The 27632-nt window shown below is 42.2% G+C and overlaps 1 protein-coding gene and 1 long non-coding RNA gene across 2 annotated transcripts in view; one reads left to right on the top strand and one right to left on the bottom strand.

Moving 5' to 3' along the window:
• Nucleotides 1–27632, top strand: part of LOC109900918 (uncharacterized) — a 62445-nt gene that overhangs the window by 8978 nt on the left and 25835 nt on the right. The gene's annotated exons all lie outside the window — the stretch shown is intronic.
• Nucleotides 3276–27632, bottom strand: part of LOC109900917 (disks large-associated protein 2) — a 94441-nt gene continuing 70084 nt past the window's right edge. The window contains exons 5-10 of the mRNA XM_031837413.1: nt 24219–24592; nt 18356–18441; nt 16125–16543; nt 14689–14780; nt 12550–12714; nt 3276–12282 (exon numbers count right to left, since the gene is read on the bottom strand). Coding sequence (XP_031693273.1) covers nt 12067–12282; nt 12550–12714; nt 14689–14780; nt 16125–16543; nt 18356–18441; nt 24219–24592 — 1352 coding nt within the window. The 3' untranslated portion in view covers nt 3276–12066. The remainder of the gene's footprint in view (nt 12283–12549; nt 12715–14688; nt 14781–16124; nt 16544–18355; nt 18442–24218; nt 24593–27632) is intronic.

The raw sequence follows: 27632 nt of genomic DNA, 5'->3' as shown, positions 1-27632 counted from the left end.
TATGACGGCTGTGTGGTCCCATGGTGTTTATACTTGCGTACTATTGTTTGTACAGGTGAACGTGGTACCTTCATGCGTTTGGAAATTGTTCCCAAGGATGAACCAGACTTTGTAGAGAGGTCTACAATTGTCTTTCTGAGGTCTTGGCTGATTTATTTTCATTTTCCCATGATGTCAAGCAAAGAGACACTGAGTTTGAAGGTAGGCCTTGAAATACATCCACAGGTACACCTCCAATTGACTCAAATGATGTCATTTAGCCAAACAGAAGCTTCTAAAGCCATGGCATAATTTTCTGGAATTTTCCAAACAGTTTAAAGGCACAGTCAACTTAGTGCATGTAAACTTCTGACCCACTGGAATTGTGATACAGTGAATTATAAGTGAAATAATCTGTTTGTAAACAATTGTTGGAAAAATGACTTGTGTCGTGCACAAAGTAGATGTTTAACCGACTTGCCAAAACTAGAGTTTGTTAAAAGGAAATTTGTGGAGTGGTTGAAAAACAAGTTTTAATGACTCCAACCTAAGTGTATGTGAACTTCTGACTTCAACTGTATATATTTCCTGAGCTTTCTTATATCACCAGTCTTGTTTTTTGTTGCCATTTATGATTGTGTTATTCAATGCCTTTCTATGGGCTATAATAGTAAAGGCCAAATTCAATATTTCATCTAATGTTTTTTTATATGAGAATGACCACATTGTTTTTTACGGGTAAGATAACTGAATGCCTCAAACCGCAAATAAAAGAGTTGAACTCCCGACGTTGACACATTTGTTGCAGTAGAAGCATAGTGCCGGTTCGTGCCGCAGTCTCGACGCATCTTATTGAGATATTTTAAGAAAACATCCATGTCATTGAACAGTCTCAGGAGATAGGCAAACCATGTTTAATATTTTGAAGAATTTGGATTTTTTGCAATTTAGACAGCTGGCTTGTGGGACACTGGCTTGTGGATTATCATTATATGCACCAATACTCTGAGCCAAATATCCAAATGCAAGTCTCCACAGCAGAAACCGAAGTAGCATGACCAATGCTCCTCTCCAATCCCCACACAGTCCTCTACCCTCTGACAAGGGAGACAGACAGTATGCACTGGGGGCTGCCCTGCTGGTAGTCTATAGTAGCCCATTCAAATATCAATATCAAATATTCAATATCAAATATTCAATATATCCTGTACAGTAGAACATAAGTGGTGGGAATAGCTAAATATTGTCCTTGTGCGGCTCTAGATATATATTGGTAAGCTTTGCTGCAACATGTTCAAAGTGTGTGACTGTGCGGTGTTGTGGATTAATGTCTGTAAAGGGCTTAGCCGGTTCCGTTTCAGTCCTACTGCTACTGAGCTGGCAACACAACCAAATCCGCTGCTTCGAACACCACAGACAGAAACCTTTTGAGCTTTTATCTTTAGAAACAGCTGTGGTCCCTTTTACTCCCGGACAGATAAGGCAACCCACAAACATGACACTACTCAATTCTCTTACTCTACCATGAGATTAACTCTACCTACATGTACCCCACTAACCGGTGCCCCCGCACATTGACTCTGTGCCGGCAACCCCCTGTATATATTGTTATTTTACTGCTGCTCTTTAATTACTTGATACTTTTATCTCTTATTCTTATCTGTATCTTTTGGAAACTGTACTGTTGTTTAGGGGCTTGTAAGTAAGAATTTCACCGTAAGTAAGTATTCGGCGTGTGTGACTAATAATGTTTGATTTGATTTAGAAGTTAGCAACTCAGAGCAGATGGTAGTAGATGCCGTGTGTGGTATTGCGTAAGTCTATCATGGCATTAGAGGCAGTATCACTTAATCAAGTGACTTTATTTGTGTAAACTTACCTTCGAAAGTGAATATCAAAATACCCCAAAACATGCTAGAACTCACAAAAGATCTCTAAGCATTAAGTGTTGTATGTGGTTGCATAGGAGTAGCCAGTTGGGCTTTTGAAACATGTTGTTCTAGGATTTTGCTAACTGCTTTAAGTGGGGTAGACTTTCTTTATTCACAGTTTCACAATGGTCTTTCAGATGCAGGAAGGCAGGAGTATGCCCTTTAACCGTTACCATAGAGACCTCTGGGGGCTATTGTGACTTTGGCAGCTAGTGACCACCCTGCAGAGCTGCCTGCAGAAAAAGATTCATGACGAAATACGCTAACCTGCTCCCGTAACCAGGGTTGTCAAACTCATTCCATGGAGGGCCTAGTGTCTGCTGGTCTTTGGTTTTTCCTTTCGATTAAGACCTAGGAGGAGAGTTCCTTGCTAATTAGTGAACTTACTCTTTGTTTTAACAAACGCGTCGTGAGCGGTGGCCATGGCAAGTGTCCACGTAAAAGAAAATGAAAGGGTGTGAAAGAGAGGTTGTCTGTTTTTAAACCAGAGCTTTTTTTATTGGAAGGAGCAAAAACAAGCAGACACTCTGGCCTCTGTGTAATGCCTTTCAGCATGGTTATTTCCATAACATTTTCCTCCTTAAAGAAATGCAGTCTTTTTAATTGCATTTTTAAATCATCACTGTATGTCAAGTGAAGCACTGTGTGTTCATTTCATGAAAATAAAATATATTTTTTTATATTTACATTTATTTCCCCGACCCTCCTTTTGCCATTGAAACGTTGTCTGGTCTTGCAGGCATGTTGATACAAATGAGTCTGCCGCTACAATGTTACCTTGCAAAATGCTCTACATCGATTTGCTCATGTTGCCAAGAGGCATGCTAGAAAGATTAGGAATCACTGATAAATAGGCTTCACCAGACACAAATATGCAATACTGGTACGGGACTGACAGATGAACAATATGGTCACATTTACGTTACATTTCGACAAATTCAATGCTGAGGGACAACACTCATAGCGATGTTGTAAACGTTATGGATGTATACCCTAATTCAAGTAAAGTTTTACCCTGAAAGGTATACTGTCTAAAATGAGGTCAATGGAAGGTTTAGTGTTTTGATGGTCTGTAAAGGTTGAACATGAACCTGAGCAAATACCAAGCTGAGATGTTTCTGGTCTCGGAGTTACACCCTCCGGTCAACACAGTTGGATTTCACATTGGCTGAAAGAACAGGTTATGGCGGCTTAAAAAAAATGGCGGATAGAATAATAACTTCAATGAAGTTAAGGGACTATCCACCTTAATATGCATTGTTTCTTCTCATCATAACACCGACATGTTGCTTTTCTCTCTAAAATTATATATGGATGGAAATATTAAAATACTTTCTCTCCCCAAAAAAACAGAAGCAGTTTTCTTCCAAAAATGTTTATTTGCAGAACTATTTACAAAAGATGGTCATTAGCAATACTTAATTCAAAGAGTCAGATTGATAAGTTATAGCATAAAAATACTGAAGCACATTGATAAAGCAGGAAAATAATCAAATCAAATCAAGAGTTCAAAAACTCTTATTGAGAAAAGAAAGGTTAACAATCATTTCAGATAACCAAATCTATAATTTAAATTGAAATAGTAACTTAAACAGCAAATTAGTCAAATACAAAACAATCTGTAGAATGCTGCAATACTGAACAGCAATGAAACATCAGATAATACATTCATACATACATTTCACTATCAGGCATGCTGTCTTAAGTCCTTGTAAAAAAAAAACAGACAAAGGAAAGTTCAGACAACAAAAACATGGTCGACTCAAGAGCGGAAAATAGTTTAAATTAGGCATGAATTTATATATGTATTTTTGTATATTTCTGTACAAATAATGAATATTTGGCATTATATTCATCCTTATTATTGATGTGATATCTAACAATTCAAAATAGTTTAAGCTAAACATCTACCTTTATCCAATCAAACTCTTTCTTCCATGTTACATTCCAAAACCCATGAGAGGCCATTTATTAAATATACCCACAAAACAATCAATTCTTCACCATAGGTAAGTAAACATACAGTGAAAAGCTATCTCCCCTCGCAAAACATTTAGCAAAAATAAAAAATTGCACAGGTAAATGATGCCCTTTCTTTTCCCTGTGAAAGTTGTATTGGCTTTTAAAGGCTAAAAACACAACGACTGTCAATGTGAACAATGAATTCACATCTGCCCCGAATGTCCATATAGTTGAGTTACAGTGCCTTCAGAAAGTATTCAGACCCCTTCACTTTTCCCACATTTTGTTACGTTACAGCCTTATTCTAAAATGGTTTAAATAAAAACAAGCCTTAGTAATCTAAACATAATACCCCATAATTACAAAGCGAAAACAGACTTTTTGAAATTTAGGAAAATGTATATATATATATATAAAAAAAACAGAAATACCTTAACATAAGTATTCAGACCCTTTGCTATGAGATTAAAAATTGAGCTCAGTTGCATCCTGTTTCCATTTATCATTCTTGAGATGTTTCTACAACTTGATTGGAGTCCACCTGTGGTAAATTCAATTGATAGGACATGATTTGGAAAGTCACATAACTGTCTATATAAGGTCCCACAGTTGACAGTGCATGTCAAAGCAAAAACCAGGCCATGAGGTCGAAGGACAGGACTGTGTCGAAGCACAGATCTGGGGAAGGGTGCCAAAAACATTTCTGCAGCATTGAAGGTCCCCAAGAACACAGTGGCCTCAATGACTCTTAAATGGAAGAAGTTTGGAACCACCAAGACTCTTCCTAGAGCTGGCCACTCGGCCAAACTGAGAAATTGGGGAGAAGGGTTTTGGTCAGGGAGGTGACCAAAAACCCGATGGTCACTGATAGAGCTCCAGAGTTCCTTTGCAGAGATGGGAGACCTTCCAAAAGTACAACAATCGCTGCAGCACTCCACCAAATATTATGGTAGAGTGACCAGACGGAAGCCATTCGTCAGTAAAAGGCAAATGACAGCCCGCTTGGGAGTTTGCCAAAAGGCACCTAAAGGAGTCTCAGACCATGAGAAACAAGATTCTCTGGTCTGATGAAACCAAGATTGAACTCTTTGGCCTGAATGCCAAGCGTCACGTCTGGAGGAAACCTGGCAACATCCCTACGGTGAAGCAAGGTGGTGGCAGCATCATGCTGTGTGGATGTTTTTCAGCAGCGGGGACTGGGAGACTAGTCAGAATCGAGGCAAAGATGAACGGAGGAAGTACAGAGAGATCCTTGATGAAAACCTGCTATATAGCGCTCAGGACCTCAGACTGGGGTGAAGGTTCACCTTCCAACAGGACAAAGACCCTAAGCACACAGCCAAGACAAAGCAGGAGTGGCTTCTGGACAAGTCCCCCAAAAAATGGACAACCTGTTTTTCCTTTGTCATTATGGGGTATTGTGTGCAGATTGATGAGTGGAAAAAAACAATTTAATACATTTTAGAATAAGGCTGTAACATAACAAAATGTGGAAAAAGTCAAGGGGTCTGAATACTTTCCAAAGGCACTGTACATGTAGGCCTAGGTAATTGCAGGGGAATGGGAGACCTTGTAGGCAGAACCCTCCATTGGCATTGACTAAGGAATAAAGTGTTTGGGTGGCAGGTCAAATTAGAAGGCCATACTGTAGATGTTGTGATGTAAAAGCTACAATGCATTGAATGAAGCTTATTGCTAAACGGGCAGTGGGCACATTCAGTCCATGTGGTTTTCAATGTAAAGCAGCTCTGATTCGCTAAAACCTTTTAAAATTAAAATAAAATAACATTGCCTCAAGGAAATTAAGAAAGTGCCCATGGTATTTTGTGGAAGGTCAGTGGCCAAAATCAGTGATAATGATAAAGAACAACACTGTGCTCCTTATTGAATCAAATATTTTATGAGGAGAGAGAGAGACATTCTTAGAGTGCAACTGCACTGGAAAAAAGGAAAAAATTGAAAGAAAAACTCAAGCAAAGTTTACAGGGCCATAGAAAATCGTGTTGGTGTCAAAATACCTCAAGATGAATTGTTCAAAATAAAGAATTTAGGGTGCCATCTTGAGGACATTTTGTCTTACTGCTGTGTAGTGTGTGTGTGCGCGTACCTGTGTTTGTGCGCTGATTGTCAGAATAAACCAATCTCTGTAATTCTTGAGAAAGAAAACAAGAAAAAACAAGTTCAATTAACTTCAGCACCTTTACTGACTTCTTTGAGGTTTATAGCACAACAGCCCACCAAACACATTTGCCCAAGACGATGTAGCAAAAATGTCACTCATGGAACATTGTACGTTTTAGCCCCTAAAAGAGTTCCACACGTAAAAGGGCTGCAGAACAAAATATCACACCAAAGAACTTGGATATGATGCAATTTGTTATTCTAAATGTCTGTTTATATGTGTGTGATTAGCGTTTAAGTCTTGAAGAGCATTAAAAGGAGGATATTTCCAATCGTTAAAATGCAATCAGGAAAGCAATTCATCATGGACATACTGCATATTGAGGGTGATGAGGGTGATGTACCGTGTGTTTAATAGAATACCAAGCTGCATTCAGAATGACCTGGCCAGTAAGTGTGCAAACACCAACGTTTCTGAAGATAGATCAAGATGACTGAAAACGTACTGAGATTTGAACTGTGCACAACAACTCAATTCTTCAACCTCCTTAAGACAATGTCCACTTCCATAAAGATCAGCAAACAAAGATTGATTTCCACTGGGGCCATCATGCGTTAGAGGGAATGTCTGTAGAAATGGGGACATGATGCAGGCTGGCAGGACTACTGCATAGGACACAGGCGTGTGGTGGCCGTGTGTTGTCACTGTAACTGACTCTCAAACCATGAGGTAAATAGCTGTATGTGTGCCTGCCTGTTGTATGAAACACTATTGCACTTTTTAGCAGGTCAAGTTTAGTCAGTCTCTAGTTTGTGGTAACGATAATAAGCCATAAAGCATTGAGAACTGGGACGAGGTTACGATATCATAGCAAGGAAAAATACTCCCTGGGATGTTGTTTTTCTCTGCCATCCCCCTCCGAGCCACACACACACACACGCAGGGCACACACAAATGCAAACACACGTACACACATAACCTATGTTTGCTCCTGTTACATTGATTCAGTTTGATTCTGATAAAAAAATTCTACGCTGCACTTTCTGTTGGTCAAAATAAATCAAAGACCATCAACATACAAGATTTCATGATGATAAATGTGTGTGTACACAGTGTGTACCAATCACGAAGACACTTGCATACCGGTGACATAACGTAAACTTGGGGCATGTACCAATAGATATGAATCACCAAACCTGCAGATTACACCAAAGGTAACATGTCCCCCCCCCCTGATTAATGGGAACAATCTCTACCTGTGAGAATGAATGGATGCCAACAATGACAGATCTTACCAAAAGCATAGTTTAAACAATCACACAAAATGTATCAATTCAATTTTCACATCATCTCATCCTCTTCAATTATCAACTTGTGCTGCAGTCATACAACAGTATAACAATTCAAAATGGTCCAATGCTAATCCAAACTACTAATATCAAGGCATTTGGATGAAAAAAACAACAAGCTAGCTTTCCTCCCAAACAGCCCTTTGAGGTGACATTACAACTCAATCAACACAACCAGAGATGGCCAAGCACTCTGCATGGCATCGTATTCCAACCAAAGACCTCAAACTAAGACATTCATTCATAGATTCTTGTAAGTCTGATTTTAAGGCACCTAAGGATTTTTTTCCCCCATCGTACGTAGTTGCCAAACTTGCAAACCCTCCTTAGATCATGAGAAAGTATACGGTATGGGACAAACATGATAATAGAGTATGTTTGAGATTGGAGAAAGGGCAATTCACTTTCTACGAAGACCCAAAAAATTGCTGTCTCAATTTATGCACCTAATGTAGAGGGCCATACATTATAATATCACACAATATGAATAACTAAAGACTAGGAAACGATAAAGGGGAAAGAAGAACGTGAAGATCAATGAACTATTTGCCTTGGCCAATCTATCATGTTTAATATAATCTTCAATTTGGTGTTATGTATCAGTGTGCAAATTGGTAACTGTGGTGAATAAGTTACGAGTACGTCACTATAGCAGCAGTTGTTGACCCTGTGGTTATGAATCTCTCAGATGAGACCACCACGGGTGTGAAAGTGACGTCATTTCAACGATCATACTCTAATCTAATGGGAACCTCTGACTGTTTAAAAAAAAAATTGAAATCTCTTCATTAAGCTATCAATGTCTCTCACTTTCTGCTGTTACCTCACTTAGACCAGACATGGACTTTGTGTCCACATAGAATCACAATACTGTACTGTTTGCTGTTACACAGCACCTACACATCTCCTATGACCTTTTTGTTGTTGTTGCATTGTTAGTGACTCTACATTCGTATATGATTTTGCTTTCGATGTGTTTAAGGCCGTCTGGTACGTAACGGTTTCATTGAGGTTCACAGCAGAGAGAGGCCGATGTCAGGAAATGAAATTGGAGACGTTGAGTGGTTTACCAGAAGCTATAGAGGAATGAGGGAAGTCCCAGTTTATTCAACTACTTCCCACCCTTTTTTAGCAAAATATCTGGCAACGTATCTGACCAACTGAACTGTTGCTTATTGTGTGTTGCCCTTTCAAAAGGTCGCAATTAAAATGGTCTTAATCTAGGCTATGTGGATATATAACAGCTCACCCTGTTTTTGCATCACATTCTATTGAAAATTCCTAGTCGACCACTGGTGCTAGAAGCTTACAACCCTAACATAACAAGTATATGGGAATAAATGAATTATACTAAAGAAAATCCAATCTACTGTTCATATGGGTAAATGGATATACTATATCAATGACACGCAGTACAACACAAATGCCAGTATATCATGTCATCTAGTATAAGTACAGTCATTTTTTGAAGGAAATATACAGTTTATTGAAACAATAAGCTCCAAGTGTGGTGTTGACGAGCACCGCCAAAGCAACGGAGTGACGTCATAAAAATGTAAATGCCTTGCTCTCTCTCTCACTAGAATTCCCTAGACCTTTGACTATGGCTACTATTACAGCAACCCTCTTAGCTCATGGCAAGATAGGGAGTAGAAATACCTCATCGTATGTATTGTCAATAAACAACTTTTAAGCAAAAATGAACAATGCAAATAGACATTTTGCAAATATGTTTTTTTCTTTCTTCCCGCAAGTCAATAGCCACCATCTTTAATTGCAGATGCTATTGGCACCATTTTAGTAAATCTCTGTTCTTAAAAAGTCCTTGAGTGTGTGTGTGTGTGTGTGTGTGTGTGCGTGCGTGCACATAGGACTGGGTACAACCGTTTCAGGTAAAAAGCAGCACCATTTACTAGTAACTGGATAGTGTTAAAGTGACATTTGCACCTGTCTGTCCCACACTACTTCTGTAAAAAATACTTGATTGTTGTGTGCCGGATGGGATAGAATGTGTGTGATGTGGTCTCTAATAGGTATAAGTCATCTGTCTGTTGGGGCACTGCTCTCTCCACCCCATCGACAGTCATTCTTTCACAGCGTCCACTATGATACAATTCAAGTTCAATGTAGTTTGTGATGTTGGTCATTGGGTATATATGTGATAGATTACATTATTTATCACCATTATTATCATTACAATAGTACTGGACATCAGGGGACACAAAACTCAAGGTGCAGATTGATGCTGTGTATAGAACAGCACCATAGACATATTCAATAGCAAATGTTCCATTTTTTTGTCCTTGCAATTCAACTGCAACAATATCATGTGAGTGTCATTTACTACATTTCCCTTGGAAATACAAACATGAATAGTATATATATAAGGTGCAAAAATGCATTATATCATAGTCAACTTCTTTTTTTTTCATGAAATGTGAAACATTTTTTCCCTTTTAAGTGTTTTACAATAGTGTTGCAATGGAAACATGGATCAGACGAATAAATGCACTGTACAACCCATATCATAACCATGTTTCAACCTTACGACAAAGCCGTTATCGTAACTGAAAATGCATAAATGCAGCCCTAAGGTACTGTCCCAGCTAGCACATTACGTTCTGAGAACCATAAGTTTCTTAGAGCATGGTGACCGGGTGGTTGTCCCATGGTTATTTTGCATTCAACCTTCCCACAACTTTCTGAGAATGGTACAGGATAGTTGCTTGGCTTTGGAACCTTCTCAACACATTTAAGGAACTTGACAAAAAAAAAATTATTTTCTTGTTATTTCATTACTTTAACAGAATGTTTCCTAAAAGTTCAAACATGGTTACATTTAACAAAAAAATGTGTAATGTTAAAGAAATGTTCGTCAACATTGGGAATTATTCTGAAATAGTTCTGAGAACGTTAAGAAACAACGTTATTCTGTGGGAATTTCAGTACTTTAGTGTAAAGTTTTCTGCAGGTTTCCTCACGGTTCTATTTAAAGCCATTGTTTTAAGAACATTAAGAAAATGTTACATAAGAACCACAAGAAAAAACATTGTAGCGTTCAAAGAACATTATAATAATGTTATTTAAAATCTTATACATCTATTCTCAGTGTCAACAAAACTCTCTCTAACCTCTTTCTTCGTAAGTGTGTTGAGGTGTATTGGCTGTCCCCAATAATTGGGCGCCCTGGTCTTAAGGAGTTTCCTTTGAACTGGGGTCCGTTGGAATATACTAAAAATTAACATCTTTGTATGAGTTTAAAAAACATGGCATGCTACTGTAGCGCCATCCTGCTGTCGCAGTGAACTAATTCCATGGACAGAGAACAGAAGATCATAGGTTTGAATCTCACTGACGCTGTGCCAATATAAAAAAAATACATGTGTTTGCATGATTCATTTCCGTGTGTCCTATCTCCTTGGAGTTCAAAACAGTTAACCTAAGCTAGCAGTCTTATTGAAACGTTCAGTGAACGTTTTAAGTGATTAAAAAACCTCAAAATAACCTTAATATTTAGTTCCAAACATTCACAATATTTTGAGAATGTTCTCACAACGTTATTTGATCACCTTCAAATAACCTATAATTTACGTTAATAAAACCTCCCAGGAAAACTTTCAGGGAACCGTAGTAAAAGGTTCTCAGAACCTCCGTGCAACCTAAAAATGTACATTCCCAGAACGTTTTAAAAACGTTCAGTTTTACCGATCAGGAAACTTATGGCTTTGTTCCCAGAATCAGTTGGAAACCAAAAACTTCTGTCCCACAACTTCCAAGGAACTAAATGTGCTAGCTGGGTTACTGCTGCATGTCTTTTTCACATCCCATGTCTCAGCAATGTTAGGCAGTGGCTGCAGCAGCAAGCCTGGTAAAAAGTGGTGTGAGTACGTCCCAAGAATAACAACGGAACTACTATACCCAGGATGCTGTGCGACCATATCAGATGTGATGACTACTCCTTGGTCTCTACCATAGAAATAGAATAGACCCCATAGAAATAGATTTTAATTCTATGTCTATGGTTTTTACCCTAGAGTGCCCACTGCAAGACTGAGGTATTTCAATAGCAGGTGTTGATCAATCGCACTACATATTCCCCCCACTTTGACTGACAACCCACAAACATGGGGGAGACATTTCCAGACTTCTATCTTGACAGTGAGTCATCACCACCTCTGTGCTACCACTGGGGAGTAGTAGTTTCCGCACAGGGTGATTTAGCCCAAGACCACTGATGCTGGTGAGATTCTCCATAGAAAAGTTGCACTTTGTGATTCCTTTTGAACACGGTGGGAAAATACTGATATTACCCTTACTTTACCCAGAGGCTCATAATACATGATGGCAATGCGAAAGCTCTTGGGGGGATGAATACATTTCCAACAAGAGAATTTGTTACAGTATAGAAAATAATCATTTTGCTTGTAATTAGCCAAATATAATTGTGATGGTGGATCAGTTCGGTTAAAGGGGAGGTTGTAGTAGCAGCTCATTATAATGGGGTGGAGGGGTGGTGAATATTACCTCCGTCTTAAAGGGGAGAGGACATCAGAAGAAGGGCAATAGATGGAGAGAAACAGTAAGAAGTGAAAGTGAGACACAGATGAAAAGAAAGGGGGAGGAGGGAGTCTGGGTGACACCCACTGGCTGGGTCTGGGATATGGGGGCCGGAAGGAGGCAGAGCTGGGGTCGGGGTCAGGCTAGAGGGGTAAATGCTTGGACCTCAAAGGCGGGTCTGGGCCTCGGGGATGTAGATCTCGATGCTGTCCGCCCGCTCTGTGGCTGAGTTCTGTCTGAAGGAAGCTGCCCGCTTAGCTGCCATGAGGCGGCGCCGTGCCTCCTGACGCTGGCGGTCCTGCAGGTCCAGAGAGCGCTCCCGCATCACGCCGCCACGCCCCTTCGGAGGCCTCTTTGGCAGCGGGGGAGGCCACTTCCTCTCCTTTATAGAGAGTGAATGGGAGATAAAGAGAATGCGAGCGAGAGGATGAGAGAGAGAGAGAGAGAGAGAGAGAGAGAGAGAGAGAGAGAGAGAGAGAGAGAGAGAATGAGAGATTTGAGCCATGTAATTTTCTGAACAAGGGCAGGATAAAACAATACAAATAAGTAAGAATTGGCCAATACCATTAGACAATACACCTCCACAGTCCAGTTTGCTAGCTGTGAAAAGCTATACAGCTAAGCAAGGGTAACAAATCCATTAACATACCTGTAATGGTGTCTTCTTCTCGGGGCTCTCCACGGGCCTCCACTCGTTGCTCTTGATTTCCTGCAGCTCGTCAAACTTGGCAGTGACGTCGTCGATGGAGAGCTGCAGCAGGTCCCAGAATCCGGCCAGGTCCTGAGAGGTGGGGCGGGGCATGGCGCTGGGGTCCTGAGGGGTGAAGGGTGGCAGGGAAGGGAAGGGGGGGTGACCGGAAAAGTGAAAGGTGGGGGAGGTAGAACATTTTATATAGTTATCAACACCTCAGTGTCCATGAGAACGTATAGTCATAACTGTTATAGACTATAATTGGGATTTTTTACGTGCTTGTGTTACATCACCAGCTATTGCATCTTCCAACACCTGCCTCCACACCCCCTCCTCTAAACTGTCCAACCACTAGATGTCCTCCTTAACTCTTTAAAATAACAGATGCATTTCATGTCCTTTTGCCAGCCATGAGCTCCATTTCATGGAGCAAATCAAGGCTACATCCATGTGGCGTTCTACACTATAAAAGAGCATTCATCACTCCCACTTATCTGTTTGTGTGAACATTCGACGCATAATTACACATAAAGGTCGGCAATGACTCAGCACACAAACGCAACACGGTGTGCTGTATACCTGAACAGGTTCGACATTGACATTTGTGTTACTGACCACTTGCGCTGTCCAGATGACACAAACACGTGCACTTGCACGCACGCGCACACACACACACAACTCCACCTCCTCCACCCCCCCCCCCCTCCCCCACACACACAGTCATTACAGTTGTGATATGGGGTTATGCCAGGGGTAGTGCTCTCTCTCTGGTAGGGTTACTAGTCAGTGGGACACGTTTGAGAGGCTCAGGGCAATCTAAGCCCTGTCACAGTAAATGTGGGACTTCATCCATCATCCCATTATCTCTGGGGGAACGCAGATAGGGAGCCCACGGCCCCTCAGAAAGTGAGCAAAACACCGGCTTTAAGGTATCATAGGCATCAGACACAAAAAAGAATCACGCTACAGCAAAGGAGAAGGGTCATTAAAGCCCCTCCTCTCACAAACCCTTAGCTTTTTTTCAGTTAAGAAATGTCTACATTGTGTGAAGAAATGGCAAGTGAAGCATCATTTGAGCAGTCTCTCTCAAAAAGTAACTTAACAAAGAGGATAGCTCTGGAAACTGTATTTGTGTGTCTTGTGAGACTAGCCCTACAGTAACTAATGCAGGTTGACATCAGGCGGGTAATTAAAATGAGGTCTTACGAAAATGTGAAAACTTCTCGACTACGTTTGGGGTGAGTAACGAGAGAGGGTGGAAGGTTCGTTATTCAAAACCCATTGAAAGTCTGTCTCTCTGTATTAAATGAACGGTGTGAACGTAGACACCTCAGTTTCCTATTTTTATTCTTCTTCCGCTTACTGTGGGGGTGGGGGGGGGGGGGGGGGGGGTCAGTACAAGCAGAAGGCCTGTTTCGATGTCAATTGGGACAGCCAGTCAGTGCAGCTTCAGGCACAGCACTTATCAAGCCCTGTGTGCTGTCAGTAAGTTATCAAGAGTGAGAATGTGAGATATAAGGCGTAATTTCAATACACAACACTGACGTATGCATGCATATGTTCTCACACACACACACACACACACACACACACACACACACACACACACACACACACACACACACACACACACTGTCACGACTTCCGCCAAAGTTGGCTCCCCTGCCTGTTCGGGCGGTGCTCGGCGGTCGTCGTCACCGTCCTACTAGCCACTACCGATCCCTTTTTCGTTTGTCTGTTGGTTTTGTCTTATTAGTTTCACCTGTGTGTATTTTAGTTTAATTAGCGTCCTTATATATAGTAGGTTGTCCCGCCCTTGTTTTGTGCGGGATTGTTTTTGTTACTCTGTTGTATGGTGGTTTTTCGTGTATGTATTCTCCGGACTATTTTGGTCCTGTGTTTTGGGCTGGTTAATTGTATGTGTGTTGGCGTGACCGTTTTGTGCGCCGGAGAATAAATTGACACTCTACTGAACCCTGCTCTCTGCGCCTGATTCCACCCACCACTCCTAGTATCTCGTGACACACACACACACGTCATAGTACACCCATCATGGTACACCCGCCATGGTCTATTATAGTATTATTGGGCACTTACCAGGTTCTGCTGACACAGCCAGTAGAACTGCTGGAATTTTTGAGACATGAGGAGTTGTGCGCTGCCCACGGCACTTCGGATTTTCCCTAGGACTGGAGGACACACACACAGAGAGAGAGAGAGAGAGAGAGAGACAGAGACATAGAGACAGAGAGATAGAGACAGAGAGAGAGACAGAGAGAGAGACAGAGAGACAGAGATAGAGACAGAGAGATAGAGACAGAGAGAGAGACAGAGAGAGAGAGACAGAGAGAGAGAGAGAGAGAGAGAGAGAGAGAGAGAGAGAGAGAGAGAGAGAGAGAGAGAGAGAGAGGGACAGAGAGAGAGAGAGAGAGAGATGTGCATATGGAGTGAGATTAGACTCCTAATTCTGTAAATATAGTCAGGCAAAAAAATATTATAAAATAAATAATACAAATACTGAGCTATATGGTATGCTCCAAAACATTTGAAAATTATATATTTTTTTTCTCTACCATTTCTCAGGGAAAGAGATTTTGTTTAATAAGTAATCTTTGTTTCTCTCAAAACGATAGTGGTGAAATAATTGGCACCCCTGTTTTTAATGTTTTCAATACCTCGCCTTGTAAGGAAAACAGCACTGGAGCTATTTCTAAAATGTTTTATGAGATTGGAGAACACATTGGGAGGGATCTTGGACCATTCCTCCATAAAGAATCCTTCCAGATCCTTGATATATTTTTATCTGCGCTTATGGCCTGCCATCTTCAATTAAAACCACAGGTTTTAAATTGGGTCAGGAGGCCATTTAATGGCCATTTTGATGTGTGCTTGGGGTTATTGCTGGTAGATTCACGCACGACCAAGCTTCAGCCTCCTGGCAGAGGCAACCAGGTTTTTGGCTAAAATGTCCTGGTACTGGGTAAAGTTCATGATGCCGTTGACCTTAACAAGGGCCCCAGGACCAGTGGAAGCAAAGTAGCTCCAAAACATCAAAAATCCACCACCATATTATACAGTATGTATGGGGTTCTCTCCTGCTTATGCATCCTTATTTCGATGCAAAACCCATCACTGGTGTGCGTGGCCAAAGAGCTCTATTTTCAAGTCATCTGACCACAGCACCGGTTACAATTAAATGCCAATGGCGTTTAGCAAACTCCAGGCGTTTACATTTGTTGGATGACATGAAAATAGAGCTCTTTGGCTACGCACCAGTGTTATCTCACTCAAATCTGTCCACTGCATCAAGAATCAAAAACACTGGACAGGTATTCATTAGCAAAGCAAATGTGTCAATAACAACACTTGTAGGTTGTAATACATTTCCATCCACAAACATGACTATGCCCATTCAATTCTAAAGGGTTATCAGTGAATGCATTGAGAAACGAATGCATTAGAATATGAACAGCCCCTGCCTTAGGGACTATAGAGCCAGTACATGCCTCTATGCTGCAGCGTCAGAAACTCACTCTCCTCCGACAGGTCATGCTCTTCCGCCTCCCTCTCCATGTCTTTACACCATCCCTCCATCCTCTTAGTTTCATTATGGAGGAGCTGCATGAACCAGCTGCCGTCCCTGCGGAGGGGGGACACTCGGCCCGTCTCAGCCCCCTCCAGAGAGGGCTCTGTCAGCCATGACTCGGGCTGCGGGCTGGGCGGTCCGCTGGAGGAGCGCTGGTAGTCCTCCCGGTAGCTGAAGAGGCCCTGGGTGCGGACGGTGCGGACAGCCCCGTACTGGGTGGGCGTGCTAGGCTCCGAGTGGCCCCCGCGGAAGCCCAAGCCCCCTCCAAACTGCAGGCCCTTGTCCTCCATGGTGGGGAAGCCCTCTAGTTCCATGTCAGCTTGTACGGCCGTCGTCACGCTGTTGGAGCGCTTGAACCTGCCATGCCTGAGGGAGAATACACACATGCAGACACACACATACAAATATATGTATACAGAGAATAATAAATAGTTTAGAAGAATAATATATGGGTCCAAAGAGAGAGAAAACAAATATATTGATGATATTGATATTGATTCAGAGAATCAATGACTTTTTCCAAATTGTGTTACGTTACAGCCTCTTTCTAAAATTGATTAAATGAAAAAACATCCTCAGAAATCTACACACAATACCACATAATGACAAAGCGAAAACAGTTTTTTTTCCCAAATCTATCTAAAATAAAAACAGAAATACCTTATTTACATAAGAATTCAGACACTTTGCTATGAGACTCAAAATTGAGATTAGGTGCATCCTGTTTCCATTGATCATCCTTGAGATGTCTGTACAACTTGATTGGAAGCCACCTGTGGTAATTTCAATTGATTGGACATGACTTGGAAAGGCTGTCTATAAAGGGTCCCACAGTTGACAGTGCATGTCAGAGAAAAAACCAAGCCATGAGGTCGAAGGAATTCTCGGTAGAGCTCCGAAAAAGAGGCACAGATCTGGGAAAGGGTATCAAAACATTTCTGCAGCATTTGAAGTCCCCAATAACACAGTGCCATCCATCATTCTTAAATGGAATTTGGAGCCAACAACACTCTCTAGAGCTGGCCGCTCGGCCCAAATGAGCAAATGGGGGGAGAAAGGCCTTGGTCAGGGAGGTGACCAAGAACCCGATGGTCACTCTGACAGAGCTCCAGAGTTCCTCTGTGGAGATGGGAGAACCTTCCAGAAGGACAACTATCTGTGCAGCACTATACCAGTCAGGCCTTTATGGTAGAGTGGAAGCCACTCCTCAGTAAAAGGCACATGACAGCCCGCTTGGAGTTTGCCAAAAGATTCTCTGGTCTGATGAAACTAAAGACTCTTAGGCCTGAATGCCAAGGGTCACGTCTGGAAGAAACCTGGCACCATCCCTACAGCGAAGCATGGATAGTGACAGCATCATGCTGTGGGGATGTTTTTCAGCGGTAGAGACTGGGAGACTAGTCAGTATCGAGGCAAAGATGAACGGAGCAAAGTACAGGGAGATCCTCGATGAAAACCTGCTCCAGAGAGCTCAGGACCTCAGACTGGGGTGAAGGTTCACCTTCCAACAGTACAATGACCCGAAGCACACAGCCAAGACAAGTCTCTGAATGTCCTTGAGTGGCCCAGCCAGAGCCTGGACTTGAACCCGGTCAAATGTCTCTGGAGATACTTGAAAATAGCTGTGCCGCGACGCTCCCCATCCAACCTGACAGAGCTTGAGAGGATCTGCAGATAAAAATGGGAGAAACTCCCCAAATACAGGTGTGCCAAGCTTGTAGCGTAATACCCAAGAAGACTCGAAGCTGTAGTTGCTGCCAAAGGTGCTTCAACAAAGTACTGAGTAAAGGGTCTGAATACTTAAGTAAACATAATTTTTCAGTTTTTATTTATTTATTATAAATGAGCAAAAATGTCTAAAAACTTGTTTTTGCTTTGTCATTATGGGATATTGTGTGTAGATTGATGAGGGGAAAAAAACAATGTAATCAATTTTAGAATAAGGCTGTAATGTAACAAAATTTGGAAAAAGTCAAGGGGTCTGAATACTTTCCAAAGGCACTGTATACAAAAAAACTATTCATTCAACAGAACATGTGCAATATAAGTTTCACAATATCGATAAATATTGATTTAGTGCAATCAGGACCCAGAGGGAGATTATCAACTGCTGCTGTAAAAGGTCAGAGGGCAAACTGCAACGGTTGTATTTTCTGTTTCCATTTCCTGCATGCATACCCTTTGTCATCCTCCACCTGGGTGCCCACAGAATGGTACTGAGGAAGCCCTTTGCTCTCCGACTCGGAGTCTGTCGCCGTCTCCACCTGGTAAATACCAATTTGATCATAAACAATAACACACGTCAATGTCAGTAACATCTTTATTACAGTATCAGGGGTGAACTATTTTACTACTACACTAACTGAACATCAATGAGGGTGCTTGGTAAACTATAGTGATCTATACTATACAGTGGGGCAAAAAAGTATTTAGTCAGCCACCAATTGTGCAAGTTCTCCCACTTAAAAGATGAGAGGCCTGTAATTTTCATCATAGGTACACTTCAACTATGACAGACAAAATTAGAAAAAAAATCCAGAAAATCACATTGTAGGATTTTTAATGAATTTATTTGCAAATTATGGTGGAAAATAAGTATTTGGTCACCTACAAATAAGCAAGATTTCTGGCTCTCACAGACCTGTAACTTCTTCTTTAAGAGGCTCCTCTGTCCTCCACTGGTTACCTGTATTAATGGTACCCGTTTGAACATGTTGTCAGTTTAAAAGACACCTGTCCACAACCTCAAACAGTCACACTCCAAACTCCACTATGTCCAAGACCAAAGAGCTGTCAAAGGACACCAGAAACAAAATTGTAGACCTGCACGAGGCTGGGAAGATTGAATCTGCAATAGGTAAGCAGCTTGGTTTGAAGAAATCAACTGTGGGAGCAATTATTAGGAAATGGAAGACATACAAGACCACTGATAATCTCGATCTGGGGCTCCACGCAAGATCTCACCCGTGGGGTCAAAATGATCACAAGAACGGTGAGCAAAAATCCAGGAACCACACGGGGGACCTAGTGAATGACCTGCAGAGAGCTGGGACCAAAGTTACAAAGCCTACCATCAGTAACACACTAAGCCGCCAGGGACTCAAATCCTGCAGTGCCAGACGTGTCCGCCTGCTTAAGCCAGTACATGTCCAGGCCCGTCTGAAGTTTGCTAGAGAGCATTTGGATGATCCAGAAGAAGATTGGGAGAATGTCATATGGTCAGATGAAACCAAAATATAACTTTTTAGTAAAAACTCCAACTCGTCGTGTTTGGAGGACAAAAAATGCTGAGTTGCATCCAAAGAACACCATATCTACTGTGAAGCATGGGGGGGGGGAACATCATGCTTTGGGGCTGTTTTTCTGCAAAGGGACCAGGACGACTGATCCGTGTAAAGGAAAGAATGAATGGGGCCATGTATCTTGAGATTTTGAGCGAAAATCTCCTTCCATCAACAAGGGCATTGAAGATGAAACGTGGCTGGGTCTTTCAGCATGACAATGATCCCAAACACACCGCCCGGGCAATGAAGGAGTGGCTTCGTAAGAAGCATTTCAAGGTCCTGGAGTGGCCTAGCCAGTCTCCAGATCTCAACCCCATAGAAAATCTTTGGAGGGAGTTGAAAGGCCCTGTTGCCCAGCAACAGCCCCAAAACATCACTGCTCTAGAGGAGATCTGCATGGAGGAATGGGCCAAAATACCAGCAACAGTGTGTGAAAACCTTGTGAAGACTTACAGAAAACGTTTGACCTCTGTCATTGCCAACAAAGGGTATATAACAAAGTATTGAGATAAACTTTTGTTATTGACAAAATACTTATTTTCCACCATAATTTGCAAATAAACTCATTAAAAATCCTACAATGTGATTTTCTGGATTTTTTAAAACTAATTTTGTCTGTCATAGTTGAAGTGTACCTATGATGAAAATTACAGGCCTCTCTAATTTTTTGAAGTGGGAGAACTTGCACAATTGGTGGCTGACTAAATACTTTTTTGCCCCACTGTATATACAGAGAGACGAGAGACTGAGAGAGGCCGGTGTTTGTCCCGAGACCCCTATATCCTGAGCAAAGGATTGTCTCCCTGAGAGTGAAGGCGTTTATGGGCCGGTCCCTCTCTATATCCCCAACGCATGGCTCACTTTACACACGCACGCACGCACGCACGCACGCACGCACGCACGCACGCACGCACGCACGCACGCACACACACACACACACACACACACACACACACACACACACACACACACACACACACACACACACAGTCATTTCAACAGTACAGTCCCAGTGCTTAAAAATAATGACGTAGAAAAAGTTGAGTATGGAATATAATTTCAATGAGTACTTCATAGTACATAACTATTCACACCAGATGCGATGACCTGTATTAATATGGTGCTGAACTGGAGGTTATTCTGCTGATATTGATGATGAGGTTGACGAAGACGATGGTGGCGATACATCGGTTTCTAGCAACCCCTTGAGAAACTGCATCGCAAAAGAGAGAATCTTGGCATGAAAGGGAAATGAGCGGTTTCAACGGTCACATTAATGCTATATAACGTGTTTCATATCAAGTCAGAGGCCATGAGAATGTGTAAAACATGTTCACAAGCCGCTGCGGCAGGCGTCCAGAAAATACTTTGAGTCATTAGTAAATGTAATTCCATTTCTTTCATTAGTTTGATTTGTTGCCAGTGTAAAATAGATAACGCGATCAAATTGAATTACACCGATAAACAATCATCATCAACATTTTCGTCTAATGTTATTCTACTCTATTAGTCATCATGAGGTGATATATGTGTGTGTGTGTGTGTGTGTGTGTTATATTGAGCTGAGTGCTGCCTGGGCTCTCTGGGCTGGCCAGTGGCTGTAGAGCTGTGTGGTCATTAATCCTTATTGGTCAGGGTCCCATTGAGTTAGTGTGAGATTCCTATTTTTTTTTTTATTAATTTTTTATTTAACCTTTATTTAACCAGGTAGGCTAGTTGAGAACAAGTTCTCATTTACAACTGCGACCTGGCCAAGATAAAGCAAAGCAGTGCGACACAAACGACAACACAGAGTTACACATGGAATAAACAAGCGTACAGTCAATAACACAATAGGAAAAAAATTAAGTCTATATACAGTGTGTGCAAATGGCGTGAGGAGGTAAGGCAATAAATAGGCCATAGTAGTGAAGTAATTACAGTTTAGCAAATTAACACTGGAGTGATAGATGAGCAGATGATGATGTGCAAGTAGAAATACTGGTGTGCAAAAGAGCAGAAAAGTAAATAAAAACAATATGGGGATGAGGTACTGTAGGTAGATTGGGTGGGCTATTTACAGATGGTCTATGTACAGCTGCAGCGATCGGTAAGCTGCTCAGATAGCTGATGTTTAAAGTTAGTGAGGGAAATATAAGTCTCCAGCTTCAGCAATTTTTGCAATTAGTTCCAGTCATTGGCAGCAGAGAACTGGAAGGAAAGGCGGCCAAAGGAGGTGTTGGCTTTGGGAACGACCAGTGAGATATACAGTGAGGGAAAAAAAGTATTTGATCCCCTGCTGATTTTGTATGTTTGCCCACTGACAAAGAAATTATCAGTCTATAATTTTAATGGTAGGTTATTTTGAACAGTGAGAGACAGAATAACAACAAACAAATCCAGAAAAACGCATGTCAAAAATGTTATAAATTGATTTGCATTTTAATGAGGGAAATAAGTATTTGACCCCTCTACAAAAAATGATTTAGTACTTGGTGGCAAAACCCTTGTTGGCAATCACAGAGGTCAGACGTTTCCTGTAGTTGGCCACCAGGTTTGCACACATCTCAGGAGGGATTTTGTCCAACTACTCTTTGTAGATCTTCTCCAAGTCATTAAGGTTTCGAGGCTGACGTTTGGCAACTCGTACCTTCAGCTCCCTCCACAGATTTTCTATGGGATTAAGTTCTGGAGACTGGCTAGGCCACTCCAGGACCTTAATGTGCTTCTTCCTGAGCCACTCCTTTGTTGCGTTGGCCGTGTGTTTTGGGTCATTGTCATGCTGGAATACCTATCCACGACCCATTTTCAATGCCCTGGCTGAGGGAAGGAGGTCCTCACCCAAGATTTGACGGTACATGGCCCAGTCCATTGACCCTTTGATGCGGTGAAGTTATCCTGTCCCCTTAGCAGAGAAACACCCCCAAAGCATAATGTTTTCCAACTCCATGTTTGACAGTGGGGATGGTATTCTTGGGGTCATAGGCAGCATTCCTTCTCCTCCAAACACGGCGAGTTGAGTTGATGCCAAAGAGCTCCATTTTGGTCTCATCTGACCACAACACTTTCATCCAGTTGTCCTCTGAATCATTCAGATGTTCATTGGCAGACTTCAGACGGGCATGTATATGTGCTTTCTAGAGCAGGGGGACCTTGCCGACACTGCAGGATCAGTCCTTCACGGCGTAGTGTGTTACCAATTGTTTTCTTGGTGACTATGGTCCCAGATGCCTTGAGATCATTGACAAGATCCTCCCGTGTAGTTCTGGGCTGATTCCTCACCGTTCTCATGATCATTGCAACTCCACGAGGTGAGATCTTGCATGGAGCCCCAGGCCGAGGGAGATTGACAGTTCTTTTGTGCTTCTTCCATTTGCGAATAATCGCACCAACTGTTGTCACCTTCTCACCAAGCTGCTTGGTGATGGTCTTGTAGCCCATTCCAGCCTTGTGTAGGTCTACAATCTTGTCCCTGACATCCTAGGGGAGCTCTTTGGTCTTGGCCATTGGTGGAGAGTTTGGAATCTCATTGATTGACTGCTTCTGTGGACAGGTGTCTTTATACAGGTAACAAGCTGAGATTAGGAGCACTCCCTTTAAGAGTGTGCTCCTAATCTCAGCTCGTTACCTGTATAAAAGACACCTGCGAGCCAGAAATCTTTCTGATTGAGAGGGGGTCAAATAATTATTTCCCTAATTTTATAACATTTTTGACATGCGTTTCTCTGGATTCTTTTGTTGTTATTGTCTCTCACTGTTCAAATAGTCTAAAATGATAGACTGATCATTTCTTTGTCAGTGGGCAAACATACAAAATCAGCAGGGGATTACATACTTTCCCCCCTCACTGTACCTGCTGGAGCGCGTGCTACGGGTGGGTGTTGTTATCGTGACCAGTGAGCTGAGATAAGGTGGAGCTTTACCTAGCATATACTTATAGATGACCTGGAGCCAGTGGGTCTGGCGACGAATATGTAGCGAGGGCCAGACGACTAGAGCATACAGGTCGCAGTGGTGGGTGGTATAAGAGGCTTTGGTGACAAAACGGATGGCAGTGATAGACTGCATCCAGTTTGCTGAGTAGAGTATTGGAAGCTATTTTGTAAATGACATCGCCGAAGTCGAGGATCGGTAGGATAGTCAGTTTTACGAGGGTATGTTTGTCTGCGTGAGTGAAGGAGGCTTTGTTGCAAAATAGGAAGCCGATTCTAGATTTAATTTTGGATTGGAGATGTTTATTATGAGTCTGGAAGGAGAATTTACAGTCTAGCCAGACACCTAGGTATTTGTAGTTGTCCACACAAGTCAGAGTAGTGATGCTAGTCGGGCGGGTGGGTGCGGGCAGCGAACAGTTGAAAAGCATGCATTTGGTTTTAATAGTATTTAAGAGCATTTGAAGGCCACAGAAGGAGTGGTGAATGGCATTGAAGCTCGTTTGGAGGTTAGTTAACACCAGATGTATACAGAATGGTGTCGTCTGCGTAGAGGTGGATCAGGGAATCACCCGCAGCAAGAGCGAGATCGTTGTTATAATATATGATATACTTCTCGGTGTGAACGGTTTTGAATGAATATGCATGTGTGCGCGTATGTTTGCGTGTGTCTTTGTCTAACATCAGCTGTCATGGGGAGTGGAGACAGTGACTGGCGGTGTGTTAGTGCGCATCACTGCAGGCACAATGTGCTGTTGTGAAAAAGGATTCACATCCTGTGTGTGTGTATCTAAGCATAATGTGTGTGTGTATGAGCATATGTGTGTATGAATGAACTTGTCTTGCCTGAATCCCTATGGAAGAGCGTGGTGTTTTGAGGTATTCCTCAGCCTTGGACACGAGCACCGCCTTGTCACACGTCTGCACGGAGCTGTGGCTGCCCGTGGAGGCGTTTCGCTTGCCCGCTGCCGTCTCCATGGCCAACGTCACCGCCTTGGCACTGTCCAGGCTGTCAGTGGAGTTGTAGAGGTTTCGACCCGAGCCGCCCAGACCGTCCGGCGCCCACAGGATACTCCCCCGCGGGTGCCTTCCCTCGTGGTAGGCATCCTGGGTGGAATCTGTGCTGCTCTGGGCCGTCACCGAGATGAGGGGCTTGGAGGTGGCGCGAGGTGGCACCGGCGGGGGCGTCTTTGCCTTATAGCTAGGCGTGTGCGTCACCGCTGGAGAGCAAGCAGGGAGAGGAGGGAGAGGAAGAGGAGTTATTGTAAAGCAGAGGTTCTGAAGGGGAGAGAATGGAGGACGATAATATAATAGTGAAAGATGGGGCGAGAGTTCTCACAGCAAGGCGGCCCAGTGCACCTGAGTACGTATGCTACTACAGTGAGTGATGAAAGTGAATGGCGGAGTGATGAGGGGATTATGTTAAATGCATCACAAGGACACTGGGGACACAGAACAGAAGAAAGGGGAAACTCTGAGAGGATTTAAAAAATATTTATTTTTTATTTTTACTGCCACAGAGATGAACACTCGACACTGATGCTTCTTTCTGGTTAATAAGCCCAGTGTTTACAGGCTATAGCTCCTTCTGTGCAGTGGAGGATTATGGGTAGCAACCCTTCTTTCAAGTGCAAATGAGAATGTGATCTTAATCCAGATGGACCTCACAGCAGAAAAGGGCTAGCAGCAAGGAGCTACAGTATGCCTACTTCAGAGGCTGGGCTCAAACAGGTAGAGTACCATTGCTTCAATGATATTAAATGCAGTAGCTTGATATGAACTTCTAATTCTGATAGCCTCATATAATTGTTTAAAAAAAACATAGTTATATCTAACAAGCTATGTTAGACAAAAGGTCAGAAGGTGTTTCTACCAGATTCCTTATGAATTATAACCAGGCTAATTTAGTCGTGAAGAAATATATTAAAAGCCCAATGTTTTATATATATTTCCACACGATGAGGTTGGAATAATACTATAAAGTTGTGAAAATTATGATAATACCCTTTTAATGTAAGACCTGTTTGAACAGCCTGCCTGACATTTCTGCCTGTTTTGGTGGGAGGGAGTTTTGGCCTTCCATGGTGACACCACCATGCGTTAAATGAGTTAATAGACCAATAGGAAAGAGAGTTCCAAACCTCTCTGTTAATAACAGCACATTTTTCAGCACATCCAGAATACAGTACTACAAATAATGACAGTTAACAGGATAAAAGGAACAGCTCATGGGAGTTCTTGTACTGGAGTCCCCAGATACTGCATGCATCATTAAACACACCAGTTACAAAAAGACTGCAGCATGCCGATGGCCCTGTGGACTGTGACATTGACATGCAGAATTTCGAAACCACTATTTTATGAAACTGTTGGATTCATTGAGGGAGTAAAAAAAAAGGCTGTGATTCATTGCCGTGTCAAAAATAGACTTCATCACAAATAGGTTGTGTAACTGGGGAACTCAATAGTCCTCAGGTATATTTATTCAGGCATTCATTTGTTCATGTGTTCATCCACCCACTGAAACATTCACCCATTCAGAAAAATATTGAAAAAACCTCCCTAGTCCTTTTAAGGTCACACATATGCACACACACACACACACATTGTCGGGAGCTGATTGACACATCTTTGACATAATTATACTACTCGTATAAAATCAGGGATAACTTGAACTTAATCCATTTACAATTTTAACAACCACATCATTTGATGGATCTAATTAGTCATTAGATGTGGTACAACTCTGCATATACTCTCACTTTAGATGCATTTATTCCATCTTGAAAGGGTTGTATTTTTTGTTGTCGTCAGTGGGATACCAAATTGAGTAGGATGGGTGACGCAGTCATAGACAGCGTTCAACTTTACATTTCTATCCCTGAGCTTTAATGGTGTGCAGCTTCAAAGCCACTCAAGAAGTGTGAAACTCAATACTTTTTAATAAACAGCCTCCTATTCAAACTGAGTGGATTTGAATACTCTGTAGGCAACAGCCTCTTTTGAAAAAGGACAACAATTGTATCCAGCAAGAGACGCCATATTGCCTCCCTACAGAAAGCAGACAGACAAACCCTGTGTGCCTGGGGACCTTGCACTGCAGCTTGACAGGCAGGAGCTGTGCGAGTCTCTCTCTATATTCGGGTGGTGTGTTATAGCCAACAGCCGGTGGGAAAGGCTGTAGATGGAGTTGCTGGGGTCAGTCAAAGAGTCTGGGTTAGAGAGCTCCTTGAAAGGAGATGACGTGTCTGTCATAGGCCTCTCCTTACATGGCACTCTAAGAAGTAAAGGAGCCTTGAAGAACCCTTTGGGGTTCAAAAGATTGCCACTGTTGGTTCAAAAAGGTTCCTTGAGGAACACCTCTAAAAAGGTTAATCGAGGAACCCCTGTGTAAAGGTTCAAACTGGAACCGCTTTTAGTGATGGGAAGGGCCTCTCAGAAGATTGGAGGGGTTGCTTATTGGCGTGGCGTGAAGATTTATTTGGTCACCCGTGAGATGCTCTACAGATGGTCATACTATCTGTTGATAAACAGCTGATTACTAAGGTTACAGTTAGGGTTAGGTTCAGAATGAGGGTTAGGGTTAAGTTTTGTGCTAGGATAAGGTTTAAGGTTAGGGTTAGGTTTAGAATGAGGGTTAGGGTTAAGTTTTGTGCTAGGATAAGTTTTAAGGTTAGGGTTAGAGCTAGGGTTAGTAGATAGATAAATGTCACTGATAGTCTGTAGAGCAGACTATCTACAGATGTACCATAAATTCAAAGTCTTCCACACGCACCAGCAAAAAGGTCCCTCCAGGAACTCTTTGCTACACTGAATCATTAAAAGGTTCCTCCAAGAACTCTCAATTAACCAAAAGGTGTCAATATGAACCTATTGACTGCAATGGTTCCTTGAGAAACTCCAGGGTTCCTCGGGTCACCCTTAATTCAAAGACTGCCGGTTTCGCAATGTTGGTAAAGGTGATGAGGACTTCTTTTTTACCTGGAGGTGGATTGGCTCGGTCCACACTGCAGGAAGAAGGGAGGCGAAACTGGATACCTGAAAATAGTAGGCAACACACGTTAGTAAGGGAAATGGAGGGACAGGAGAGACTCCTCCACATATAGTTCATCTGACTATAACAGTACCTACCATGCCTCAGGCCAACACTGGTATCAGGATCACAGTCAAGCGAGAGTCACAGACACATTTCACATGATATACACATACATTTCTTCTAATTGATCGTGATATTTGGTCAATCAACGACGAACAAAGACG

This window comes from Oncorhynchus kisutch, linkage group LG12, assembly GCF_002021735.2.
Source record: "Oncorhynchus kisutch isolate 150728-3 linkage group LG12, Okis_V2, whole genome shotgun sequence".
Taxonomy (NCBI): domain Eukaryota; kingdom Metazoa; phylum Chordata; class Actinopteri; order Salmoniformes; family Salmonidae; genus Oncorhynchus; species Oncorhynchus kisutch.
This window is presented reverse-complemented; position numbering and strand designations above follow the sequence as displayed.